The sequence below is a fragment of the Agrilus planipennis genome, unplaced genomic scaffold (assembly GCF_000699045.2).
Source record: "Agrilus planipennis isolate EAB-ADULT unplaced genomic scaffold, Apla_2.0 scaffold98, whole genome shotgun sequence".
Lineage (NCBI taxonomy): Eukaryota > Metazoa > Arthropoda > Insecta > Coleoptera > Buprestidae > Agrilus > Agrilus planipennis.
The window spans coordinates 1-23,158 of record NW_020438866.1 but is presented as its reverse complement, the minus strand read 5'-3'; the positions used below and the strand labels follow the sequence as shown (position 1 = coordinate 23,158).

Sequence of the window (23,158 nt, the reverse complement as noted above, 5' to 3'; positions counted from 1 at the left end):
AATTTTACGTAAAAATACAAGATTTTAATTTTATAACAATAAAAAATAAATAAAAAATTTTGATGCAAAATGCAAAAAGGAAAAATATCTTTATAAGAACTATTGCAGAATAAAAGAAATCCCAAAACCCAACGCTAAAACACGATATTAACTTTCGAAGTATCTTTTGGTAACATGGTTACCTTTTTAGGGACAGCTTTTCACTGTTCTAAAGCTCCGTCAAAATTTTTAAGTCCATTAGAAAGACTTTTGTATAAAAGCAATTTTCCCACAAAATCTGAAGGTACTGATACCTATTTAAAGATAATTCACAATTAAAAACTACAAGAAAACTTTATATACATTACATGTATACAATTTGATGACGTTGAGAAAATTCGAGTACTTTTATTTTGCTGTTCTTTCAAGAAAAGGAAAATTCTAAATGATTTTTAATTTTTTCTGTTAATATACAGTTAACGTGAACTATATTTTTACGTTATAAATATTTACTATTGTTTTTTGCAACAGTTCCATTAAATAACCGACATTTTGCCCTGCTCAATTATGAACCGAATATTTGCTGTATTATCAATAAATCTCAAATCAATTGTACGCAAATTATACTGTTTACAGTGAATAAATCGTTAAAATGCTGGACTTTACGCATTAGAAAAACGTAATTTCGCAGTTTGATACATTAAATCAGAAACATTCGCCACTGGGACCCAATAATGGCACCACTACTGAACGAATTCAACACAACTAGGGCGAAACGTTAAGAAAGTAAAGTCTATGTGAAAAAGACTTTAACAATTTTTTATTTAAAACAATTGTACTAGAGATAATATGATGAAAACAAGAGTGTTTGTAGAAATGGGAACTTAAAAAAAAAACGGCACAATTACTGTTCGGCAGTGCATGTATCTGTAGTATCTGAACATCTTGGCGCGTAGTGCTATTAGGTACTAGACCTACCCACAATACAGATACTTAAACATCAACGTGTGTCTGTGTATGTAAGCTTGTCTTGGAAAGCAATTTGATGTACATTGTTACAGCGCGTTGTACGTATCTACATATAGAAATACGTACACATACTTACCGCCAGCGTGGATGGTAATGTAGGACAGTGTACTACTTTACCTCCGTCCGTAGCTGACTCCGGAATCCCCTCTACGTCTCTTCACCTGGAATCGACAGAGCACCGGCTCTTCCGGTGATTGAGCTTACAAGCTCAGCCTAGCTTTATGTACGGTATGTTCATTCGAAATGGACGAAGATGCAAGCCATCTTGCATTGAAAATACTTATCCGTAAAAAAATCGGAAAGGTTATATTTAGCCGCGGCTTCGCTCGCGTTGATGTCCTGAATACGTGTCAAAGATCATCGACGGCCACATAAAACTAATTTGTTTCTATCCCTCGGGAAAAGTATTTTTTTCTGGATGAATGATACCCTATGTCCCTTCCTGTACTCATGATAGGTTTTACCCGCGGCTTCGCTCGCGCTGATGTCCTAAATACGTGCCGAAAATCATCAACGGTGACCACATAAAACAAATTTTTCTATCCCGCGGGAACAGTATTTTTTTCGAGATAAGAAGTACCCTATGTCCTTTTTTGTATCTCTAATAATTTGTATATAAAATTTCATGATAAATTTTACCTGCGGTTTCGCTCGCGGTGATGTCCTTAGAACGCGTCGAAAATCATCAACGACCACATAAAACTAATTTTTTTATCCCTCAAGAGTAGTATTTTTTCAAGATAAAAGATGCCATTTTTTGTATCCCTGACAAAGTGGGTGGTTAGCCTAGTCAAGACTATAACTGACTAAAAAAAATTCTTAGACAAATCGCGTTTTAATTAAAATCGAATTTTTACGGTAACAAATCAATAATAATGATAAAAAAATTGACAAGGTTATCAAAAATAGGCAAATTTACTGCCAAAATAAGTGTACTTAACTATTGAAGGGGTGCTAAATGTTATGCATTATTAGAACAAAATAAAAGCCGCAATAAAAAAATTAATAAAAAAGGTGATATTTCTAAGTATTTCTTTATAAGGATTATTGTGGAAGATTAAACAGCTTAAACTCCAACGCTAAAACATGAAACTTCCGAAGTACTTTTCAGTAAAAATGCTACCTTCTACAGGACAGCTTTTTAGTGGTTTACAACAGCGTCATAGTTTTCCAGTCCTCTAAAAGGACTATTGTATTGTAAAAGGAACTTATCCACAAAATCTGAAGAAACTGACCTCTACTTGAGGATAATTCACAATTAAAAAGTATATTAAACTTTAATATACATTACATGTATACAATTTGATAACGTTGTTAAAATTTGAGCATTTTTCTTTTTTTTTTTTTGAAGAAATAAAAAATTCTAGATGATGAAAGTATTTTTAATTTTTTCTAATAACATACGTTAAAGTCAGAATGAATCAAATCGAAAATTTTATCAAATTTCTCTATACCAATTGCTTTTTTCCTTTTATGTACTGTAATTTTCATCCGGTAGCTACGTATTTATTTAGGAAAAAAATTACCAAGTATAACTTTTGGGCTATACTAGCTTGTTCAAGATGACTTAGTTTTAAATTAAACTTAGAAATGGCACATCAGAGTAGGCCATTAAAAATTGGTTACTTATTTTTGAAAATTAACGCAATCGCCTTTTTCAGATTATGCTTAGTGTAACTGTCTAACTTTCTCTGTAATTACACCACACACGTCTAACACGTGTTCTATTAGTAATGTAATTATTTCAATTGCTATCACTAATTAAAGAAAACTGTCATTTGTTTAAAATGGAATAAAATTACATTTTTTAACTTCGAAGATAATAAAATAGACAAATGAGAAAACTGTTTCTTTTCGAATAATTGTTTTATGTGATTTTATAAAAATTATGTTGTGTATGAAATTAATTTTCAATTGTAGAACTTAGGCAGTGTTCAGCATCTACAAATTGTCTGATAATTACAACAGAAAATAATTTACTTATTTGAATGAAATAACGAAAGTATTAAAATTTTATTGGATGCAATGATTCAGTCATTTTTATTAATAACGCTAAATGCTCTGATTGATATAGTTAAGGGAAGTCAAGAGAAAGACAATACAGAAATAAGGATTAAGGTCCTAATTTGGAATAATACGAGAAATCTAGTTGCAATATATTGATTCTTAGATCTAAAAGCGAATTTTAAAATAATCTGTATTTGTTATTTTATATGATTTATTGCTTGTATTTGTTATCATTTAATAAATAGGTTAAATTACTTTTCTAATTTCGTGATATTTTAGACTATGTGTAAGTAACGACAAATGTACGTTTCTTGTTGAAGTAGAATTAACGTTACTGATGATAGGTTTTCGTTAATAGTATGCCCAACGAGCTTAACGTTTTTATCCCCTGTATTTTTGCGTCTAGCAAAACGCGCTTAATTAATACTAGCGCATATCAATTAGCATACGCGAACATATATGCATATAGTTGGATAGTTAAACAATAATTGCAAATTGGTGACGTAGAATTATATACACTTTCCAACATTAACTTAAGTATTCCGATGAAAATAAAAAGGTTAACACACAAGTTTGTGTTGTTGCGCACAGTTTACATTTAACGTGGGATTAATAATGACTTTTGACCAGGAAGACCTACTTTTGAATCCGGTTTGGAAGCCGACAATATATGTACCTGTACATGTGACCGCCTGTACGAACACACAAATACATATATGTGTAATATATACACACATGGGTCCATCCATATACCGGGCAAGCATATACTGACTTTAAAAAAGCCAAATTGTCGATAATTTTATTAATATATTCAAATATGGTGCTAATCCAATCACGAAAAATCAAAAATATTTTGCTTAGCTTTAAGTTTCTGGAGTACGAGCAGTGGTGCCTCAATTGGTAAATAAAGTAAGGTCCAATCATCCATCGGACAACATAAAACAGTTATCAGCAATCAGAGAAATTGTATCAATCGCTGCAAATGATACAGCCTTATCAATTTCGTGAATTCGTATCCTAAATCATGTGCTTAATTAGCCAATAAGAACGCTGAGATAACATTTTCTTTATCAGATTATACAACTCTAATAGATTAGTGATAATTAATAGTATACCCGAGTGAAAAGGAATATTAAGGATAACCCTAGAAGACATCAGAACCAGCTCGGGCTTCAGTAGGGAATTCGTATTAAAATTTCCATACTTGGCCTTTACCAGGTAGGGAAAAAGAAGTTCCCCATTACGAAAACCCCTACGTATTCGTATCGGATCCTAATTTCTTATTGGAGGATTCCTTACTTATCCTTTAATAAAATTGGAACTGTTTAATAGGTGATAGAGAGTCACTACATTACTCTTTTAGAAGAATTAATAAGCCGAATTTGTAATATTAAGCTCAAGAAATTAGCAAAAAGCCAAAACAAAATAAGAAAAATTTCGAATCGTTCGCCAACAGCTTTTCTAGTAACTAAAGATGTGTATCCATTGGAAACCATAGAAAGCGGTTTTGAGTAATGTAAATAGCGATAAAAGTAATGCAATACATATTGGAGCTTGTCTAGGTCATAATATTGTTATTTTTTTATTAACGGAACTTTCCTTTTCTTCTCTGATGTAAATCCGTTTGGAGATGACCCCAAAATCAAGGAAACAGTCAGTATCATATGTAACATATGTAAAACGGCCAATTCATGACGCTGTATATAACNCATTACTCTTTTAGAAGAATTAATAAGCCGAATTTGTAATATTAAGCTCAAGAAATTAGCAAAAAGCCAAAACAAAATAAGAAAAATTTCGAATCGTTCGCCAACAGCTTTTCTAGTAACTAAAGATGTGTATCCATTGGAAACCATAGAAAGCGGTTTTGAGTAATGTAAATAGCGATAAAAGTAATGCAATACATATTGGAGCTTGTCTAGGTCATAATATTGTTATTTTTTTATTAACGGAACTTTCCTTTTCTTCTCTGATGTAAATCCGTTTGGAGATGACCCCAAAATCAAGGAAACAGTCAGTATCATATGTAACATATGTAAAACGGCCAATTCATGACGTTTATTAGTCCTCGCAAGCTTAATTATAATGATTATTATAATATTAGCAATGATGGAACTTTTTCTTGTTCCCTTCTAATTTCTTAATAGATACACTCAGATCAACATATACAAATAGTTAAAATTCACTGTTCAGTTATAGTAATTCAAATTTAACCTTTCAATTTTGGTCTTGCTTGGCACTACTATTTTAAACTAAAAAATGGAAAGTACTACTTTGATTTATTCGTTGAAATAATACTTAAAATTATTGAAGTAAATTTGGAATTTTGGAAGTTTTGTTGGACAACCAAATCTTGAAAGCAGGCGCAGAAAATTCTTTAAAAAGTGACGCTTCTACTTATGAATAGATGTGAAGATATAACCAGAAATCATCTCGCAAACACAAAGTTTTCTGTATGCATTCAAAAACCGCTGAGTTTATTATTTTTATAATTAAATAAACGATTATAATTACACAAGAGTGCCCGTAGTACAGATGTTACCATGTTGAGAACAGTCGCGGATTTGAACTCAAATAATGAAAGTGTTCAGAAATTGACACACTTGACTCAGTTATTGTTCAGAAATTGAGTTGATTTAGTTTTATTTTTCTGAGCCCCCTGTATATATATACTGATGTACCGTGTTGTTCTAGGTAGATAGCTAGAGAATTCCACAAGTCGGTCTTCGTACTTTTAGAAGTCATTGCCTCCATGATTAATAATTTCTCGAAAAATCCGGCCACTTTCTCTTGCTCGCTAGGCTGCCAAGGTACTAATAACACGGCGATGCCGAAGCCACTCGAGTCGTACATAGTTGTATGCACGTATAGTATCTATCATGGCATGCCATGCTTTAATAGTATAAAGAATAGCTACTGTAGTCACAGTAGTACTATAGACATTAAAAATTAGCTGAGTCTGTCCAAACTTGGACTATGGGTACCCTTATTAATTGTTCACTTTAGCGCACTTTCAATAATTTCATAATTTATTAGTCGACTTCGTCTGCGTGGAATTCACTTATGCCCCAAACTCCCATTTTACGCCTTTAGGGGTAGTATTTTGAAAACTCACCTTGAAGCTTCCTGATTCAGCGGTTTGGGCTATGCCATGATCAGCAAACAAAAATGACTTTTCAAAATTTTGAAAATTAGAGACTGAAAGCAAGTATCTCTCCAGATTGACGGATAAAATCAAAAGGGCCTAATGCAACATTTTAAGAGAACAATTAGAGTCACTTTACTCAATCGGGAAATTGTAAATAAATTGAGTGCATCTCTTACTCTATGGAAGATCTAAAAGAATAACGCTATTAAAAATTTTATTATTTCTATTAATTTTATCATAAGGGCACATCAACGACAATGTAACATATAGATAGAGAGACAGACACACCGAAACTATAAGGATTCATAGTTAATTACGAAACCCTATACATTAAGCATACTCCTTCGAGTATCTGTAGCCGAAACGTAGATCAATTTTTGTTTCTATTGTGATATTTAGCTCGGTTGGTAAAAAGATACCTATAAATTATAGGAAAGGAAACGTACCTAATTATTATAAACTAACTCTCTACAGAAAAGTGTATCAATTAAGATTTATTTCTCAAGGTAATTAAACTAATAATACCTACCTAAGCTTCTCTTATAGTGTTGTATGCTAATTATGAAACATATCTATTATCTTCCTTGTAATCTTTCGTTCTCTACAATGTGAGAAGTTTAAATTGGGATGTTTCTGTTTTCAGACTATTTTTCAATTTTCGTAAGAATTTTGATAAGACTCTTGATAAGTTCATCCAAACAATACTGATGGGGTTGAGATGTAACAAGTGTTACAAACTGATTCTTTTTCTAATTTACACTGCTTAAAAGTAACGATATTAAAAATCATTTAATAAGTAAACCGTTAGGTACATAGAGAATTTTCTTTATAATTGCAAAAAATCTGCTTACGAAAGACTTAAACGGCCCCAAATTTAAAAATTTATTTCAATTTGTATGGTCTATGCATGTATGTCGTGCAATTTATCTTGTGCCTCTTGTGATGATATATCGACGTATAAGTATCTAAGTCATGCATTTACTTTCTGTAACGTAGTAAAATTTTCTCATAATTCGCGACAGAATGTGAAAAAGCCATGCAAACAATTTGCAAAGTGCGTTGCATGCAAGAGAGTTCTTTAACGAGACATGTTTGCTACTGTAATTGCGGAGACTCCAACAGTGGGTTAAGCGACGAACCTCCGAGAGCGCGTACGAAATCACGACTGTTACGACGAGCGGCTATGAGTCAAACCCCTGGTATTTCTTTAATTTCACAATTAATTACTTCCTATTCGAAATACCTGTGGACACAGCAATGGAAATTCCTAAATTTGTTCACTAAATTCACATATTACGTAACGCAACATCTTCTACTTCGAGAAGTATTCGATCACTGATGGTACCAGTTACATGTTTCGCTGATAAATACAATTTTTAAGCAAATAAACATTTTAAATTCCAGAACAAACTACGATTTTGTAAGATACGATACTGAAAGATTCCAGAGTTCTTCTTTAAAGCAAAAGTCCCCAATTCTATACGGACTACTGTGGAATTACACAAAGTTTCATAATTATTTGCCAAATTTATTGTTTAATGAACAATAATCTACATGTGGTCGTCTATAATCTTTGGCACGTATCTAGGACATCAACGCGAGAAAAGCCGGGACTAAATCCTTTTGTGAAACTTTGTACTCATTGTCACATGTACAGAAAAGGAGAGAGGGTATGGAATATTTCGAAAAGAGTAATACAATTTGTACAATCGAGCTTCAGATTCGTAGTTCTTCATAAAATAATTTAAGCATTTTGTCTTCCTTTTAATAATAAAACTCAATCATAAATTTAAAATATCAACTTAAACTTAAAATTGGTTTTGATCCTTATACGCGATATGAATTAGAGATGCACGGGATAGAGATGTTACTGGGTACGAGATAATCATTTTTATGGTTCGTTTCCACAATTAATTTGTTCTTTATTGTAACGTGTTATGTGAATCGTACGGTGTTGTGTAGAAAACAATATCTGTTTGTTGTTAATTAGAGTCATCGTTCATAGTTTGTTCGCTTTAGTTAGTGCTACCACCATAGGCACTATTATTATTGTTATAATACCGTTAACCGAAAGTGAAGTTGTAAGCAGCGTGCACCATTTTCGGTTCCTTATTATGACCTACTCCACTTTTTCAGGATCTTACTTACTTATTTGAGTACCCAGCAACATCGTTGTCTCGACGCGCCGCTTCGCTGCTGTTGTTTTATTCGCTGTCTTTCTTATTACTTCGCTACTGGTACTACCAGCCGATTTAACAATACACAAAATAACATCATAATCTACAACATTAATTATGAAACTGAAAATATGAATTTTTATTTTTGGATTAAAAATAAGTTTTAAAAATTAATGTAAGTCATTTGGTAGTAGAGGAATTGCAGTATACTTGGGATACTGCAGGTAACTTGGAATACTTCGATATCTAAATAATTATAAACGTTATCTGTATTTTTTTATCGTAAAAATAAAGTCATACGACACACGAAGCCATCGAGAACCACAAGGGAACGAGACGCCTACTTTGAAAAAAAATTTGGTAAGAATGCAATCAGTGATATATAATCATTCATCGTAATTATTTGAACTGTTAAGTGACCTTGTTAGTTTATGATGTTACTAGGATTTTGTGAATATATCTAGAATTAAAAATGTGACATGGAATTTTATGTTAGGATGGTATGTTGTTAATTTGGAATACCGAATAAGAACATAATTTGGACTTAATTAGATGTTATTTTAGTTTATTTTGTTAAAAAAGGATGATTACCTAAAGATATAAAACTGTTAGAAAGATAAGAAATCTATTAGTTTCTAAGGAAAAGTGTTAGCAAATGTAAAAAAAATGTGAATATAATTTGGAATACTATATTCCAAATTACCTGTACCCTAAGTCAAATCTACATTTTGGGGTTTTTTAGTTTGATAGGCATTTTGATAAAGTTTCTGGTTTTTGTTATGTTTGATTGTTTTTATTATTAAAGTTTAATAATTTGTCAATCATTTAATGTATTTTTTGTCATGTAAGCGCGGAAAGCTCGTTTTGCGTGCTATGAAATAGGGAAGAAATGGCCTCTTTTAAGCTGTGTTTTAGTCCGGAGGCAATGAAATTAGTCTTTTCAGCGTATGCGCTGAAGTTTATGGGCAGTATTCCAAATATGCTGCAGTTCCTCTATATTTATTTTTAACAAGTGTTTTTTCTACAAAAACAATTTTTTTAAGATAATTTAAGTTTCTGGCTCAAATAGCAATATTGGTATCAGACAGAGAGATAGACAACTAAGACAGACGACAAATACTGTTTAATAAAACTAGTAACGGCCCTGTCATTTTATTTTACCTAATTTAATGTAAGAAAACTCTCAAAATATATCTGTACTTTGAGTTATGTGAACGGTGTCACAATGATGTTTTTCGATTTTTCTGATTTTTTCGATATAATTCACGATTATATATGCTCACCCGCAAAACCTCGAATTGTTACGAAAATGTATATTTTTATGATATGCGTTTTTTCGTAGCCGTGTGACCAATCGCTCCGCACTATTTTTAATGAACGTAAAATACCGACACCTTTAATTTATTGATGTTTGGTACAACTGCAGCGAAATACTTGTAAGAAATTCGAACAAATGTCGATGAAATACAAAACGTTTAATAAAAATTAAGACGAATTTTCGTTTCAATTCGCAATATCAATACCTATTAGAAATTTACATTTAAATCTTCACTTGCTATCAAACAGTTTTAATGTAATAGATCCAATAAAAGAAATACTCGTCAAATATCTACCCACGGTTCCATTATACAGTTAGCTTTTTTTTGTAGTCAGTAGCAGGGTAACTTTTTGAATTATTTTTGCGTCTGGCAACATGGCAATTATGACTAATAACATTGCCGTGTAATAAATGACGATCACGGTATGCGAACTCCGCGCTAAGTAAGTAGTTAAGCCCGTTGAGTGGGAGGGGGCACGACTAAGGCACGCAGCAGGCTTATGACGTACTGGTTGGTACATATACGTTAGGTACCACCACAAAGTTTGTCTGTCGGAAGTGTGTTAGCAGTATCAATACGAGTAGTTGTTCGCTTTCTTCCTATCCCACCACCATTACCACACCTCGAGGTACCAACAACACATGTTTACACCCGTAGATCAACGAGGCTTTCAACCGAATAACGGATCTTCATCAACTTCCCATGATAGATGTTTTTATTATTAAAAAAAAATAACTGATTCAGTAAATTACAATATTTTGTTCAATAAATTATTTTGCTTTTGCGTTAGAGTTAACGCGTATAATCTCAAATGATCGATTACTTAAGTGATAGGACTCGGAATGTGACATATATATGTATTATGCTAAACGGGTGTTCCACAAGGGATTAGACTAGGGCCTCTACTGTTAATTNGCCTTTTTTAGATTATGCTTAGTGTAACTGTCTAACTTTCTCTGTAATTACACCACACACGTCTAACACGTGTTCTATTAGTAATGTAATTATTTCAATTGCTATCACTAATTAAAGAAAACTGTCATTTGTTTAAAATGGAATAAAATTACATTTTTTAACTTCGAAGATAATAAAATAGACAAATGAGAAAACTGTTTCTTTTCGAATAATTGTTTTATGTGATTTTATAAAAATTATGTTGTGTATGAAATTAATTTTCAATTGTAGAACTTAGGCAGTGTTCAGCATCTACAAATTGTCTGATAATTACAACAGAAAATAATTTACTTATTTGAATGAAATAACGAAAGTATTAAAATTTTATTGGATGCAATGATTCAGTCATTTTTATTAATAACGCTAAATGCTCTGATTGATATAGTTAAGGGAAGTCAAGAGAAAGACAATACAGAAATAAGGATTAAGGTCCTAATTTGGAATAATACGAGAAATCTAGTTGCAATATATTGATTCTTAGATCTAAAAGCGAATTTTAAAATAATCTGTATTTGTTATTTTATATGATTTATTGCTTGTATTTGTTATCATTTAATAAATAGGTTAAATTACTTTTCTAATTTCGTGATATTTTAGACTATGTGTAAGTAACGACAAATGTACGTTTCTTGTTGAAGTAGAATTAACGTTACTGATGATAGGTTTTCGTTAATAGTATGCCCAACGAGCTTAACGTTTTTATCCCCTGTATTTTTGCGTCTAGCAAAACGCGCTTAATTAATACTAGCGCATATCAATTAGCATACGCGAACATATATGCATATAGTTGGATAGTTAAACAATAATTGCAAATTGGTGACGTAGAATTATATACACTTTCCAACATTAACTTAAGTATTCCGATGAAAATAAAAAGGTTAACACACAAGTTTGTGTTGTTGCGCACAGTTTACATTTAACGTGGGATTAATAATGACTTTTGACCAGGAAGACCTACTTTTGAATCCGGTTTGGAAGCCGACAATATATGTACCTGTACATGTGACCGCCTGTACGAACACACAAATACATATATGTGTAATATATACACACATGGGTCCATCCATATACCGGGCAAGCATATACTGACTTTAAAAAAGCCAAATTGTCGATAATTTTATTAATATATTCAAATATGGTGCTAATCCAATCACGAAAAATCAAAAATATTTTGCTTAGCTTTAAGTTTCTGGAGTACGAGCAGTGGTGCCTCAATTGGTAAATAAAGTAAGGTCCAATCATCCATCGGACAACATAAAACAGTTATCAGCAATCAGAGAAATTGTATCAATCGCTGCAAATGATACAGCCTTATCAATTTCGTGAATTCGTATCCTAAATCATGTGCTTAATTAGCCAATAAGAACGCTGAGATAACATTTTCTTTATCAGATTATACAACTCTAATAGATTAGTGATAATTAATAGTATACCCGAGTGAAAAGGAATATTAAGGATAACCCTAGAAGACATCAGAACCAGCTCGGGCTTCAGTAGGGAATTCGTATTAAAATTTCCATACTTGGCCTTTACCAGGTAGGGAAAAAGAAGTTCCCCATTACGAAAACCCCTACGTATTCGTATCGGATCCTAATTTCTTATTGGAGGATTCCTTACTTATCCTTTAATAAAATTGGAACTGTTTAATAGGTGATAGAGAGTCACTACATTACTCTTTTAGAAGAATTAATAAGCCGAATTTGTAATATTAAGCTCAAGAAATTAGCAAAAAGCCAAAACAAAATAAGAAAAATTTCGAATCGTTCGCCAACAGCTTTTCTAGTAACTAAAGATGTGTATCCATTGGAAACCATAGAAAGCGGTTTTGAGTAATGTAAATAGCGATAAAAGTAATGCAATACATATTGGAGCTTGTCTAGGTCATAATATTGTTATTTTTTTATTAACGGAACTTTCCTTTTCTTCTCTGATGTAAATCCGTTTGGAGATGACCCCAAAATCAAGGAAACAGTCAGTATCATATGTAACATATGTAAAACGGCCAATTCATGACGTTTATTAGTCCTCGCAAGCTTAATTATAATGATTATTATAATATTAGCAATGATGGAACTTTTTCTTGTTCCCTTCTAATTTCTTAATAGATACACTCAGATCAACATATACAAATAGTTAAAATTCACTGTTCAGTTATAGTAATTCAAATTTAACCTTTCAATTTTGGTCTTGCTTGGCACTACTATTTTAAACTAAAAAATGGAAAGTACTACTTTGATTTATTCGTTGAAATAATACTTAAAATTATTGAAGTAAATTTGGAATTTTGGAAGTTTTGTTGGACAACCAAATCTTGAAAGCAGGCGCAGAAAATTCTTTAAAAAGTGACGCTTCTACTTATGAATAGATGTGAAGATATAACCAGAAATCATCTCGCAAACACAAAGTTTTCTGTATGCATTCAAAAACCGCTGAGTTTATTATTTTTATAATTAAATAAACGATTATAATTACACAAGAGTGCCCGTAGTACAGATGTTACCATGTTGAGAACAGTCGCGGATTTGAACTCAAATAATGAAAGTGTTCAGAAATTGACACACTTGACTCAGTTATTGTTCAGAAATTGAGTTGATTTAGTTTTATTTTTCTGAGCCCCCTGTATATATATACTGATGTACCGTGTTGTTCTAGGTAGATAGCTAGAGAATTCCACAAGTCGGTCTTCGTACTTTTAGAAGTCATTGCCTCCATGATTAATAATTTCTCGAAAAATCCGGCCACTTTCTCTTGCTCGCTAGGCTGCCAAGGTACTAATAACACGGCGATGCCGAAGCCACTCGAGTCGTACATAGTTGTATGCACGTATAGTATCTATCATGGCATGCCATGCTTTAATAGTATAAAGAATAGCTACTGTAGTCACAGTAGTACTATAGACATTAAAAATTAGCTGAGTCTGTCCAAACTTGGACTATGGGTACCCTTATTAATTGTTCACTTTAGCGCACTTTCAATAATTTCATAATTTATTAGTCGACTTCGTCTGCGTGGAATTCACTTATGCCCCAAACTCCCATTTTACGCCTTTAGGGGTAGTATTTTGAAAACTCACCTTGAAGCTTCCTGATTCAGCGGTTTGGGCTATGCCATGATCAGCAAACAAAAATGACTTTTCAAAATTTTGAAAATTAGAGACTGAAAGCAAGTATCTCTCCAGATTGACGGATAAAATCAAAAGGGCCTAATGCAACATTTTAAGAGAACAATTAGAGTCACTTTACTCAATCGGGAAATTGTAAATAAATTGAGTGCATCTCTTACTCTATGGAAGATCTAAAAGAATAACGCTATTAAAAATTTTATTATTTCTATTAATTTTATCATAAGGGCACATCAACGACAATGTAACATATAGATAGAGAGACAGACACACCGAAACTATAAGGATTCATAGTTAATTACGAAACCCTATACATTAAGCATACTCCTTCGAGTATCTGTAGCCGAAACGTAGATCAATTTTTGTTTCTATTGTGATATTTAGCTCGGTTGGTAAAAAGATACCTATAAATTATAGGAAAGGAAACGTACCTAATTATTATAAACTAACTCTCTACAGAAAAGTGTATCAATTAAGATTTATTTCTCAAGGTAATTAAACTAATAATACCTACCTAAGCTTCTCTTATAGTGTTGTATGCTAATTATGAAACATATCTATTATCTTCCTTGTAATCTTTCGTTCTCTACAATGTGAGAAGTTTAAATTGGGATGTTTCTGTTTTCAGACTATTTTTCAATTTTCGTAAGAATTTTGATAAGACTCTTGATAAGTTCATCCAAACAATACTGATGGGGTTGAGATGTAACAAGTGTTACAAACTGATTCTTTTTCTAATTTACACTGCTTAAAAGTAACGATATTAAAAATCATTTAATAAGTAAACCGTTAGGTACATAGAGAATTTTCTTTATAATTGCAAAAAATCTGCTTACGAAAGACTTAAACGGCCCCAAATTTAAAAATTTATTTCAATTTGTATGGTCTATGCATGTATGTCGTGCAATTTATCTTGTGCCTCTTGTGATGATATATCGACGTATAAGTATCTAAGTCATGCATTTACTTTCTGTAACGTAGTAAAATTTTCTCATAATTCGCGACAGAATGTGAAAAAGCCATGCAAACAATTTGCAAAGTGCGTTGCATGCAAGAGAGTTCTTTAACGAGACATGTTTGCTACTGTAATTGCGGAGACTCCAACAGTGGGTTAAGCGACGAACCTCCGAGAGCGCGTACGAAATCACGACTGTTACGACGAGCGGCTATGAGTCAAACCCCTGGTATTTCTTTAATTTCACAATTAATTACTTCCTATTCGAAATACCTGTGGACACAGCAATGGAAATTCCTAAATTTGTTCACTAAATTCACATATTACGTAACGCAACATCTTCTACTTCGAGAAGTATTCGATCACTGATGGTACCAGTTACATGTTTCGCTGATAAATACAATTTTTAAGCAAATAAACATTTTAAATTCCAGAACAAACTACGATTTTGTAAGATACGATACTGAAAGATTCCAGAGTTCTTCTTTAAAGCAAAAGTCCCCAATTCTATACGGACTACTGTGGAATTACACAAAGTTTCATAATTATTTGCCAAATTTATTGTTTAATGAACAATAATCTACATGTGGTCGTCTATAATCTTTGGCACGTATCTAGGACATCAACGCGAGAAAAGCCGGGACTAAATCCTTTTGTGAAACTTTGTACTCATTGTCACATGTACAGAAAAGGAGAGAGGGTATGGAATATTTCGAAAAGAGTAATACAATTTGTACAATCGAGCTTCAGATTCGTAGTTCTTCATAAAATAATTTAAGCATTTTGTCTTCCTTTTAATAATAAAACTCAATCATAAATTTAAAATATCAACTTAAACTTAAAATTGGTTTTGATCCTTATACGCGATATGAATTAGAGATGCACGGGATAGAGATGTTACTGGGTACGAGATAATCATTTTTATGGTTCGTTTCCACAATTAATTTGTTCTTTATTGTAACGTGTTATGTGAATCGTACGGTGTTGTGTAGAAAACAATATCTGTTTGTTGTTAATTAGAGTCATCGTTCATAGTTTGTTCGCTTTAGTTAGTGCTACCACCATAGGCACTATTATTATTGTTATAATACCGTTAACCGAAAGTGAAGTTGTAAGCAGCGTGCACCATTTTCGGTTCCTTATTATGACCTACTCCACTTTTTCAGGATCTTACTTACTTATTTGAGTACCCAGCAACATCGTTGTCTCGACGCGCCGCTTCGCTGCTGTTGTTTTATTCGCTGTCTTTCTTATTACTTCGCTACTGGTACTACCAGCCGATTTAACAATACACAAAATAACATCATAATCTACAACATTAATTATGAAACTGAAAATATGAATTTTTATTTTTGGATTAAAAATAAGTTTTAAAAATTAATGTAAGTCATTTGGTAGTAGAGGAATTGCAGTATACTTGGGATACTGCAGGTAACTTGGAATACTTCGATATCTAAATAATTATAAACGTTATCTGTATTTTTTTATCGTAAAAATAAAGTCATACGACACACGAAGCCATCGAGAACCACAAGGGAACGAGACGCCTACTTTGAAAAAAAATTTGGTAAGAATGCAATCAGTGATATATAATCATTCATCGTAATTATTTGAACTGTTAAGTGACCTTGTTAGTTTATGATGTTACTAGGATTTTGTGAATATATCTAGAATTAAAAATGTGACATGGAATTTTATGTTAGGATGGTATGTTGTTAATTTGGAATACCGAATAAGAACATAATTTGGACTTAATTAGATGTTATTTTAGTTTATTTTGTTAAAAAAGGATGATTACCTAAAGATATAAAACTGTTAGAAAGATAAGAAATCTATTAGTTTCTAAGGAAAAGTGTTAGCAAATGTAAAAAAAATGTGAATATAATTTGGAATACTATATTCCAAATTACCTGTACCCTAAGTCAAATCTACATTTTGGGGTTTTTTAGTTTGATAGGCATTTTGATAAAGTTTCTGGTTTTTGTTATGTTTGATTGTTTTTATTATTAAAGTTTAATAATTTGTCAATCATTTAATGTATTTTTTGTCATGTAAGCGCGGAAAGCTCGTTTTGCGTGCTATGAAATAGGGAAGAAATGGCCTCTTTTAAGCTGTGTTTTAGTCCGGAGGCAATGAAATTAGTCTTTTCAGCGTATGCGCTGAAGTTTATGGGCAGTATTCCAAATATGCTGCAGTTCCTCTATATTTATTTTTAACAAGTGTTTTTTCTACAAAAACAATTTTTTTAAGATAATTTAAGTTTCTGGCTCAAATAGCAATATTGGTATCAGACAGAGAGATAGACAACTAAGACAGACGACAAATACTGTTTAATAAAACTAGTAACGGCCCTGTCATTTTATTTTACCTAATTTAATGTAAGAAAACTCTCAAAATATATCTGTACTTTGAGTTATGTGAACGGTGTCACAATGATGTTTTTCGATTTTTCTGATTTTTTCGATATAATTCACGATTATATATGCTCACCCGCAAAACCTCGAATTGTTACGAAAATGTATATTTTTATGATATGCGTTTTTTCGTAGCCGTGTGACCAATCGCTCCGCACTATTTTTAATGAACGTAAAATACCGACACCTTTAATTTATTGATGTTTGGTACAACTGCAGCGAAATACTTGTAAGAAATTCGAACAAATGTCGATGAAATACAAAACGTTTAATAAAAATTAAGACGAATTTTCGTTTCAATTCGCAATATCAATACCTATTAGAAATTTACATTTAAATCTTCACTTGCTATCAAACAGTTTTAATGTAATAGATCCAATAAAAGAAATACTCGTCAAATATCTACCCACGGTTCCATTATACAGTTAGCTTTTTTTTGTAGTCAGTAGCAGGGTAACTTTTTGAATTATTTTTGCGTCTGGCAACATGGCAATTATGACTAATAACATTGCCGTGTAATAAATGACGATCACGGTATGCGAACTCCGCGCTAAGTAAGTAGTTAAGCCCGTTGAGTGGGAGGGGGCACGACTAAGGCACGCAGCAGGCTTATGACGTACTGGTTGGTACATATACGTTAGGTACCACCACAAAGTTTGTCTGTCGGAAGTGTGTTAGCAGTATCAATACGAGTAGTTGTTCGCTTTCTTCCTATCCCACCACCATTACCACACCTCGAGGTACCAACAACACATGTTTACACCCGTAGATCAACGAGGCTTTCAACCGAATAACGGATCTTCATCAACTTCCCATGATAGATGTTTTTATTATTAAAAAAAAATAACTGATTCAGTAAATTACAATATTTTGTTCAATAAATTATTTTGCTTTTGCGTTAGAGTTAACGCGTATAATCTCAAATGATCGATTACTTAAGTGATAGGACTCGGAATGTGACATATATATGTATTATGCTAAACGGGTGTTCCACAAGGGATTAGACTAGGGCCTCTACTGTTAATTGTCGGTTCCGTTAAAAAAATGAAAAGCAATATATTATTTCTTTCACCGATTGATGGTACAGTTGTGACGGGTGTTCCACAAGGGAGTAGACTAGGGCCTCTACTGTTTATTGTCGGTTTCGTTAAAAAAAAAAATGAAAAGCAATATATTATTTCTTTCGCCGATTAATGGTACAGTTGTGATATCAACTGCGAGCAGTTAGGCAGACGTTGAAATTAAGATGAATATAATCTGAAAATCAATTGGAACAAAGTACAAAAATAAAAAAAACTGTTAACTACCTCATAAGATACAGTTACTATAGTAGTAGTAGTAATACGTTTTCACAAAATCCCATTCAATGCAGTGTCACATTTTTTTTTGTTTTTTAACCCTCACCCCTTTTCGAGTGTGCGCCTCATTTAAAGTTGTACAAATGCATAAATATAATAATGATATATATCGAAAAATAAATAAAAATTCCTTAGCGCCGCTATGTTCATCTAATAAAGAACATTAAATAGTGTACATTGCACGAACTTATTTTAAACAATGAGATGTTACACATTGTGTTTTTTATTATTATTGTTGTTTTTTTTTGTTCGAAGATTGTCATGCGAAATAGTAAGGCTTCGTGTTTTAAAACAACGACCTTAAAGAGAAAGTTGCGAGCCATGTATATATAGGAATGAATGTGGGTATATAAATAAGTGTACTCGGACGTTAAATCAAGAGTCTCAAGAAGATCATTGCAATAACAAAACAATTAATGAAGTCTACAATACCTTGATAATGATTCTTTACTAGCAAAATTAAGAATATCACACTTACAAAAGGCTTTCAGAACTCCGTCAGTGAAAAAGGTTTCAGGTTTTAGTAATAAAAGATATAAAAGACAAACTGTTGCTGTTAATGTACGGCAAAAACTTAATAGAATCTTCATACCGGCTGGTTAATTTACTATGCGATTTCAATATAGATTATCGTTAAAGAAAATCATTCTAAAGGCTAAGGTTTCTAATAAATCATGACAAAAGCGAAGCTCTTGAGTCAGAAAAAGCTCCTGGGTCTTGAATATCATATATGTTGAAGAAGAAATTAAACTGATTTGATTTTGCGGTGGATATTACACTTAAAAAATTATTGCATGCCCAGTCAATTCTGCGATAATTTACTATTGAGTTAAGTCTCATGAATTCAGAAAGGGTGACCAACAATTCATTCTACTGATAGATTTGTGTTTCCTTCCATTTCAGAAAACCGAAAATGTTTCCTAATCCGACCAAAACATTTTTAGAATCTTCTTGACGTGTTAAAATTCCGTCTCCGCAATTTCATTGGGGGCCGTGGGGGCCAATAGCCAGTACGTTCGAATGAAAAACAATGAAATATCCGAACGTATCTGGTGGCAACAGCATGGCAGTTAGCAACAATGGTTCTCATCACATGGACGACGTTGACTCGCTATTTTCTTCATCGTGTTGGCAAAGTTCGGCAAACTCGCAAAACGACTTTATCGACACCCAAAAGCTGATGCTTGACAACTCGCCCATCAGCAATAACCTAATGGGATCGGACAAGATCCTCTTGGGATCACCGATTAGTTCCGAGCCTGACAAATCAACCATGGACGTTTTGGACAATCTCCTTCTGTCAACGTCAGCGCATCACCAACCCGTCAACACTAGTCTAGCGGAGCTAAAACCGTTACCGCCTTTCACAGGATACACAGGACATCTGAGCATCAACGGGATCCAAGGCCACCACTATCATGCGATCTCGCAACGAATCCCCGAAGAAAACAACAACACGTACAGCAATTACAACGAACAGAACAGTATAGTTTCGAGTTCGACGTGTAATATCAGTGCCGATTCGGCCGCGGAACAGACATCGAACAAACCAATTTACGGTGTGGACGAGGTGGTTGGTAATATAAAGATCGAGTACGCGGAGTGTTCCGGCGGCAATCCCGATTCCGTTTCCGGTTCGAAACTGTTCGACGATTGCTCCCAGCACAGTGCAGTGATCAAAACCGAAATCGCCGAGTACGACATCTCATCAATCGAAGATATCGCGGCTATAATTGGCTCGGCGATTGCAGATACGACCGTTCCTAATAACAACCAAGTCGAAGGAGACGACGCCGCGTCGCGAGACAGCTGGATGGACCTGGACGCGTGGATAGAAGGCGCTTGCGGCGACCAACAGAAAAACCTTATCATTACTCCCGAAGGACTATCGGAATTCATAATACAAAATTCCCCGCATAGCAGTTCCGAATACAAGTCGCAGCCGCAGGTCGAATTTCCTAATACAAAACCGACTTCCCATCAACAGTCCACGACTTCATCAACGTTGCAAACGCTTCTCACGCACGGCTACATGCCCCTATTGCAGAGCAGGCTGCAGAATGGACCTCCTGTTAAACAGGAAGCTGCCAGTTCCACGAATTATGGCGTGGAACTCTCATCCACTTCTAGTCCGCCAGCAAACGTCGTATCCACGACCGATAACCTGATGTTAACAGTCAACGGACGATATCTTCAACAGTATACCGTGCACGGTATAAGCCCGGAAGATCGGATTCGAAGTCCCGAAATGCTGGGCGCGAATTATCCACACACCACAACCACAACGACGCCGAACGTATCGAAGAAATCGAGAAGTCGGTCTCAAAAGAAGCAACAACAGCAGCAGGCGGCCAGTTCGACTGTTTTTCAGACGGAACAAAGTCTCGGATTGTTGGGGAAAGAGAAGCCCGTGCACCGATGTAGCATTTGCAATCGGGGATTCCTTAACAAATCGAATATTAAGGTGCACTTGAGGACGCACACTGGCGAGAAGCCGTTCAGGTGTGACACATGTGCTAAGGCATTCAGGCAAAAAGCCCATTTACTTAAGCACCAGCAAATTCATAAACGAATAGGACGGGATTGATATCGCTTTCATGTGAACATATGACCGTTGGTAAGTGATATAGATACAGTATGTACATAGCCTAATGTGCAAAAAAGCATTGCATAAATACGTATTGGATCCTAAACGTTCCTTAACTGTACAACAAAAATACGTAGGCGCTAAAGGAAGGTACTACCAAGAAGTGTTGATCCGACAAACTGAATATTGGTTTGTAGGGTTAAAAATACTAATCGTTACACTACTTCAGGTACTTGAATTATTTATATTGTACTAAAGATATTAACAGCGCTCTAAATGAAATTAAATAATAAAAAATAAATCCTCAATATTATGAGAAATGTGGAATTGATCGTTTTGGAATATCACTGAAAAATATCTCACTAGTTTTGGTTTCTCTTCAAGCTTCTATTTCCATAAACGTTTTCTTCAAAAAACAGTTCAATTTTACTGCTTTTATTCTACATGTAACTGTTTCAAGTAATTTAAAGTACAACAAAGAACGCACTTGTCCTCTGAAAATGTAGATCGTATTCTTAAAACCAAATTTTCTTTATGTTTTACATTTATAAAGGCGTTTGCCCCCATTTAAGTACATTGTAAAATTTATCAGCTGAATATTTTAATTTAACGCTCAACTGGACTTAGAAATGCAACTTAAGGAAAAACCAAACAGTCAGACCCTCTCACAATTACAACAATTTCACGCTTATCGAAACAATCAATTACATTCCAATAAGCTTATGTATAACTTCTTACCTAAACACTACAATTCTCATACTATTGTTTGGTATAGTTTGTCCAATTTAAGGTGACCACCCAGACCAATAAAAGAAAGGACCCTGGATTTTCTTCAACTTTGCAAGTATTACTTAACGTAAATAAACCAATCGTTTTTCCTTGTTAAATTAAATAATTGATTGGTTTACATTCTTTGTATAGTAAATTATTTGACTCCAATTTAATCAATCAATTGTTTTCGTATAAAATCTCTTAGAGAAAACAAATGAAAACTATGTTCACTTATAATAGTCAGTTACGATCACGGAGAAGTGCAATTTTAAATTAGTAGTGATATAAAATATAAATACTGAATCAATTAGTTCTCTCATGAGCTTTTGTGGTCGATACTTTCCTCATATAACTACTTCATTACGTACATTTTATTACATATTATGATTGCGTACGTCTACTGATGTTTTACGACTCTTGCTGTTTTATAGTTGATATGATTTTTGTAAATACTCGTACATTTTTCTATTTATTTCTGTAATTATTAATTAGTTCTCTAATATAGAAACAAAAAACACAAAATGCTGCACATTCCTTTGCCGGAAGGTACTTTAAAGCTACGTTTCGTTATTTATTTTCTTACTTTTATTTATTACGTTGATGATATAGCGTCATTACCGCAACCAACTAGTGACTCCTGATTAGAGATTACGAATTTACAATAGTTTCAATAACACACTGCGTCGATGTATTTTATTATACCACATAAAGGAGCCTCATGATTGATTGATAGCTTAGTAACTCTCATAAATTTATAGCAACAATGCTACAAATAATCAAAAACTTAGCGAAAGTTCGAGCACCGATGACAGTAAAGTGCTATTAATAACTTAAGAGCTGGTGAGTACTAAAACATTAGCAAAATTCTAAGCACTAATATCGTTTCAAGCTGTACCTAACGCTCAAGTGCTATTTACAACTGCTAAGGACAAACAAAAGAATAAAGAAAACTGAAACACTAATGATAGCCTAATCGCTATTGACAATTTAAGTATCAGGGATAACTAAAACGATAGCAGTATCCTAAGCGCTAGTAACACTTCAAACCCTACCTTACGCTCAAGTGCTATTTACAACTGCTAAGGACAAACAAAAGGATAAAGAAAACTGAAACACTAATGATAGCCTAATCGCTATTGACAATTTAAGTATCAGGGATAACTAAAACGATAGCAGTATCCTAAGCGCTAATAACACTTCAAACCCTATCTTACGCTCAAGTGCTATTGACAACTGCTAAGGACAAACAAAAGGATAAAGAAAATTGAAACACTAATGATAGTCTAATCGCAATTGACAATTTAAGTATCAGGGACAACTAAAACGATAGCAGAATCCT

The 23,158-nt window shown here is 33.4% G+C and overlaps 1 protein-coding gene across 1 annotated transcript in view; it reads left to right on the top strand.

Moving 5' to 3' along the window:
- The window catches only part of LOC108736999 (ichor), a 22,575-nt gene extending 1,375 nt beyond the window's left edge, over positions 1-21,200 (top strand). The window contains exon 2 of the mRNA XM_018469634.1: positions 19,365-21,200. Coding sequence (XP_018325136.1) covers positions 19,492-21,048 — 1,557 coding nt within the window. The 5' untranslated portion in view covers positions 19,365-19,491 and the 3' untranslated portion in view covers positions 21,049-21,200. The remainder of the gene's footprint in view (positions 1-19,364) is intronic.
- The last annotated feature ends 1,958 nt before the right edge of the window (positions 21,201-23,158 follow it).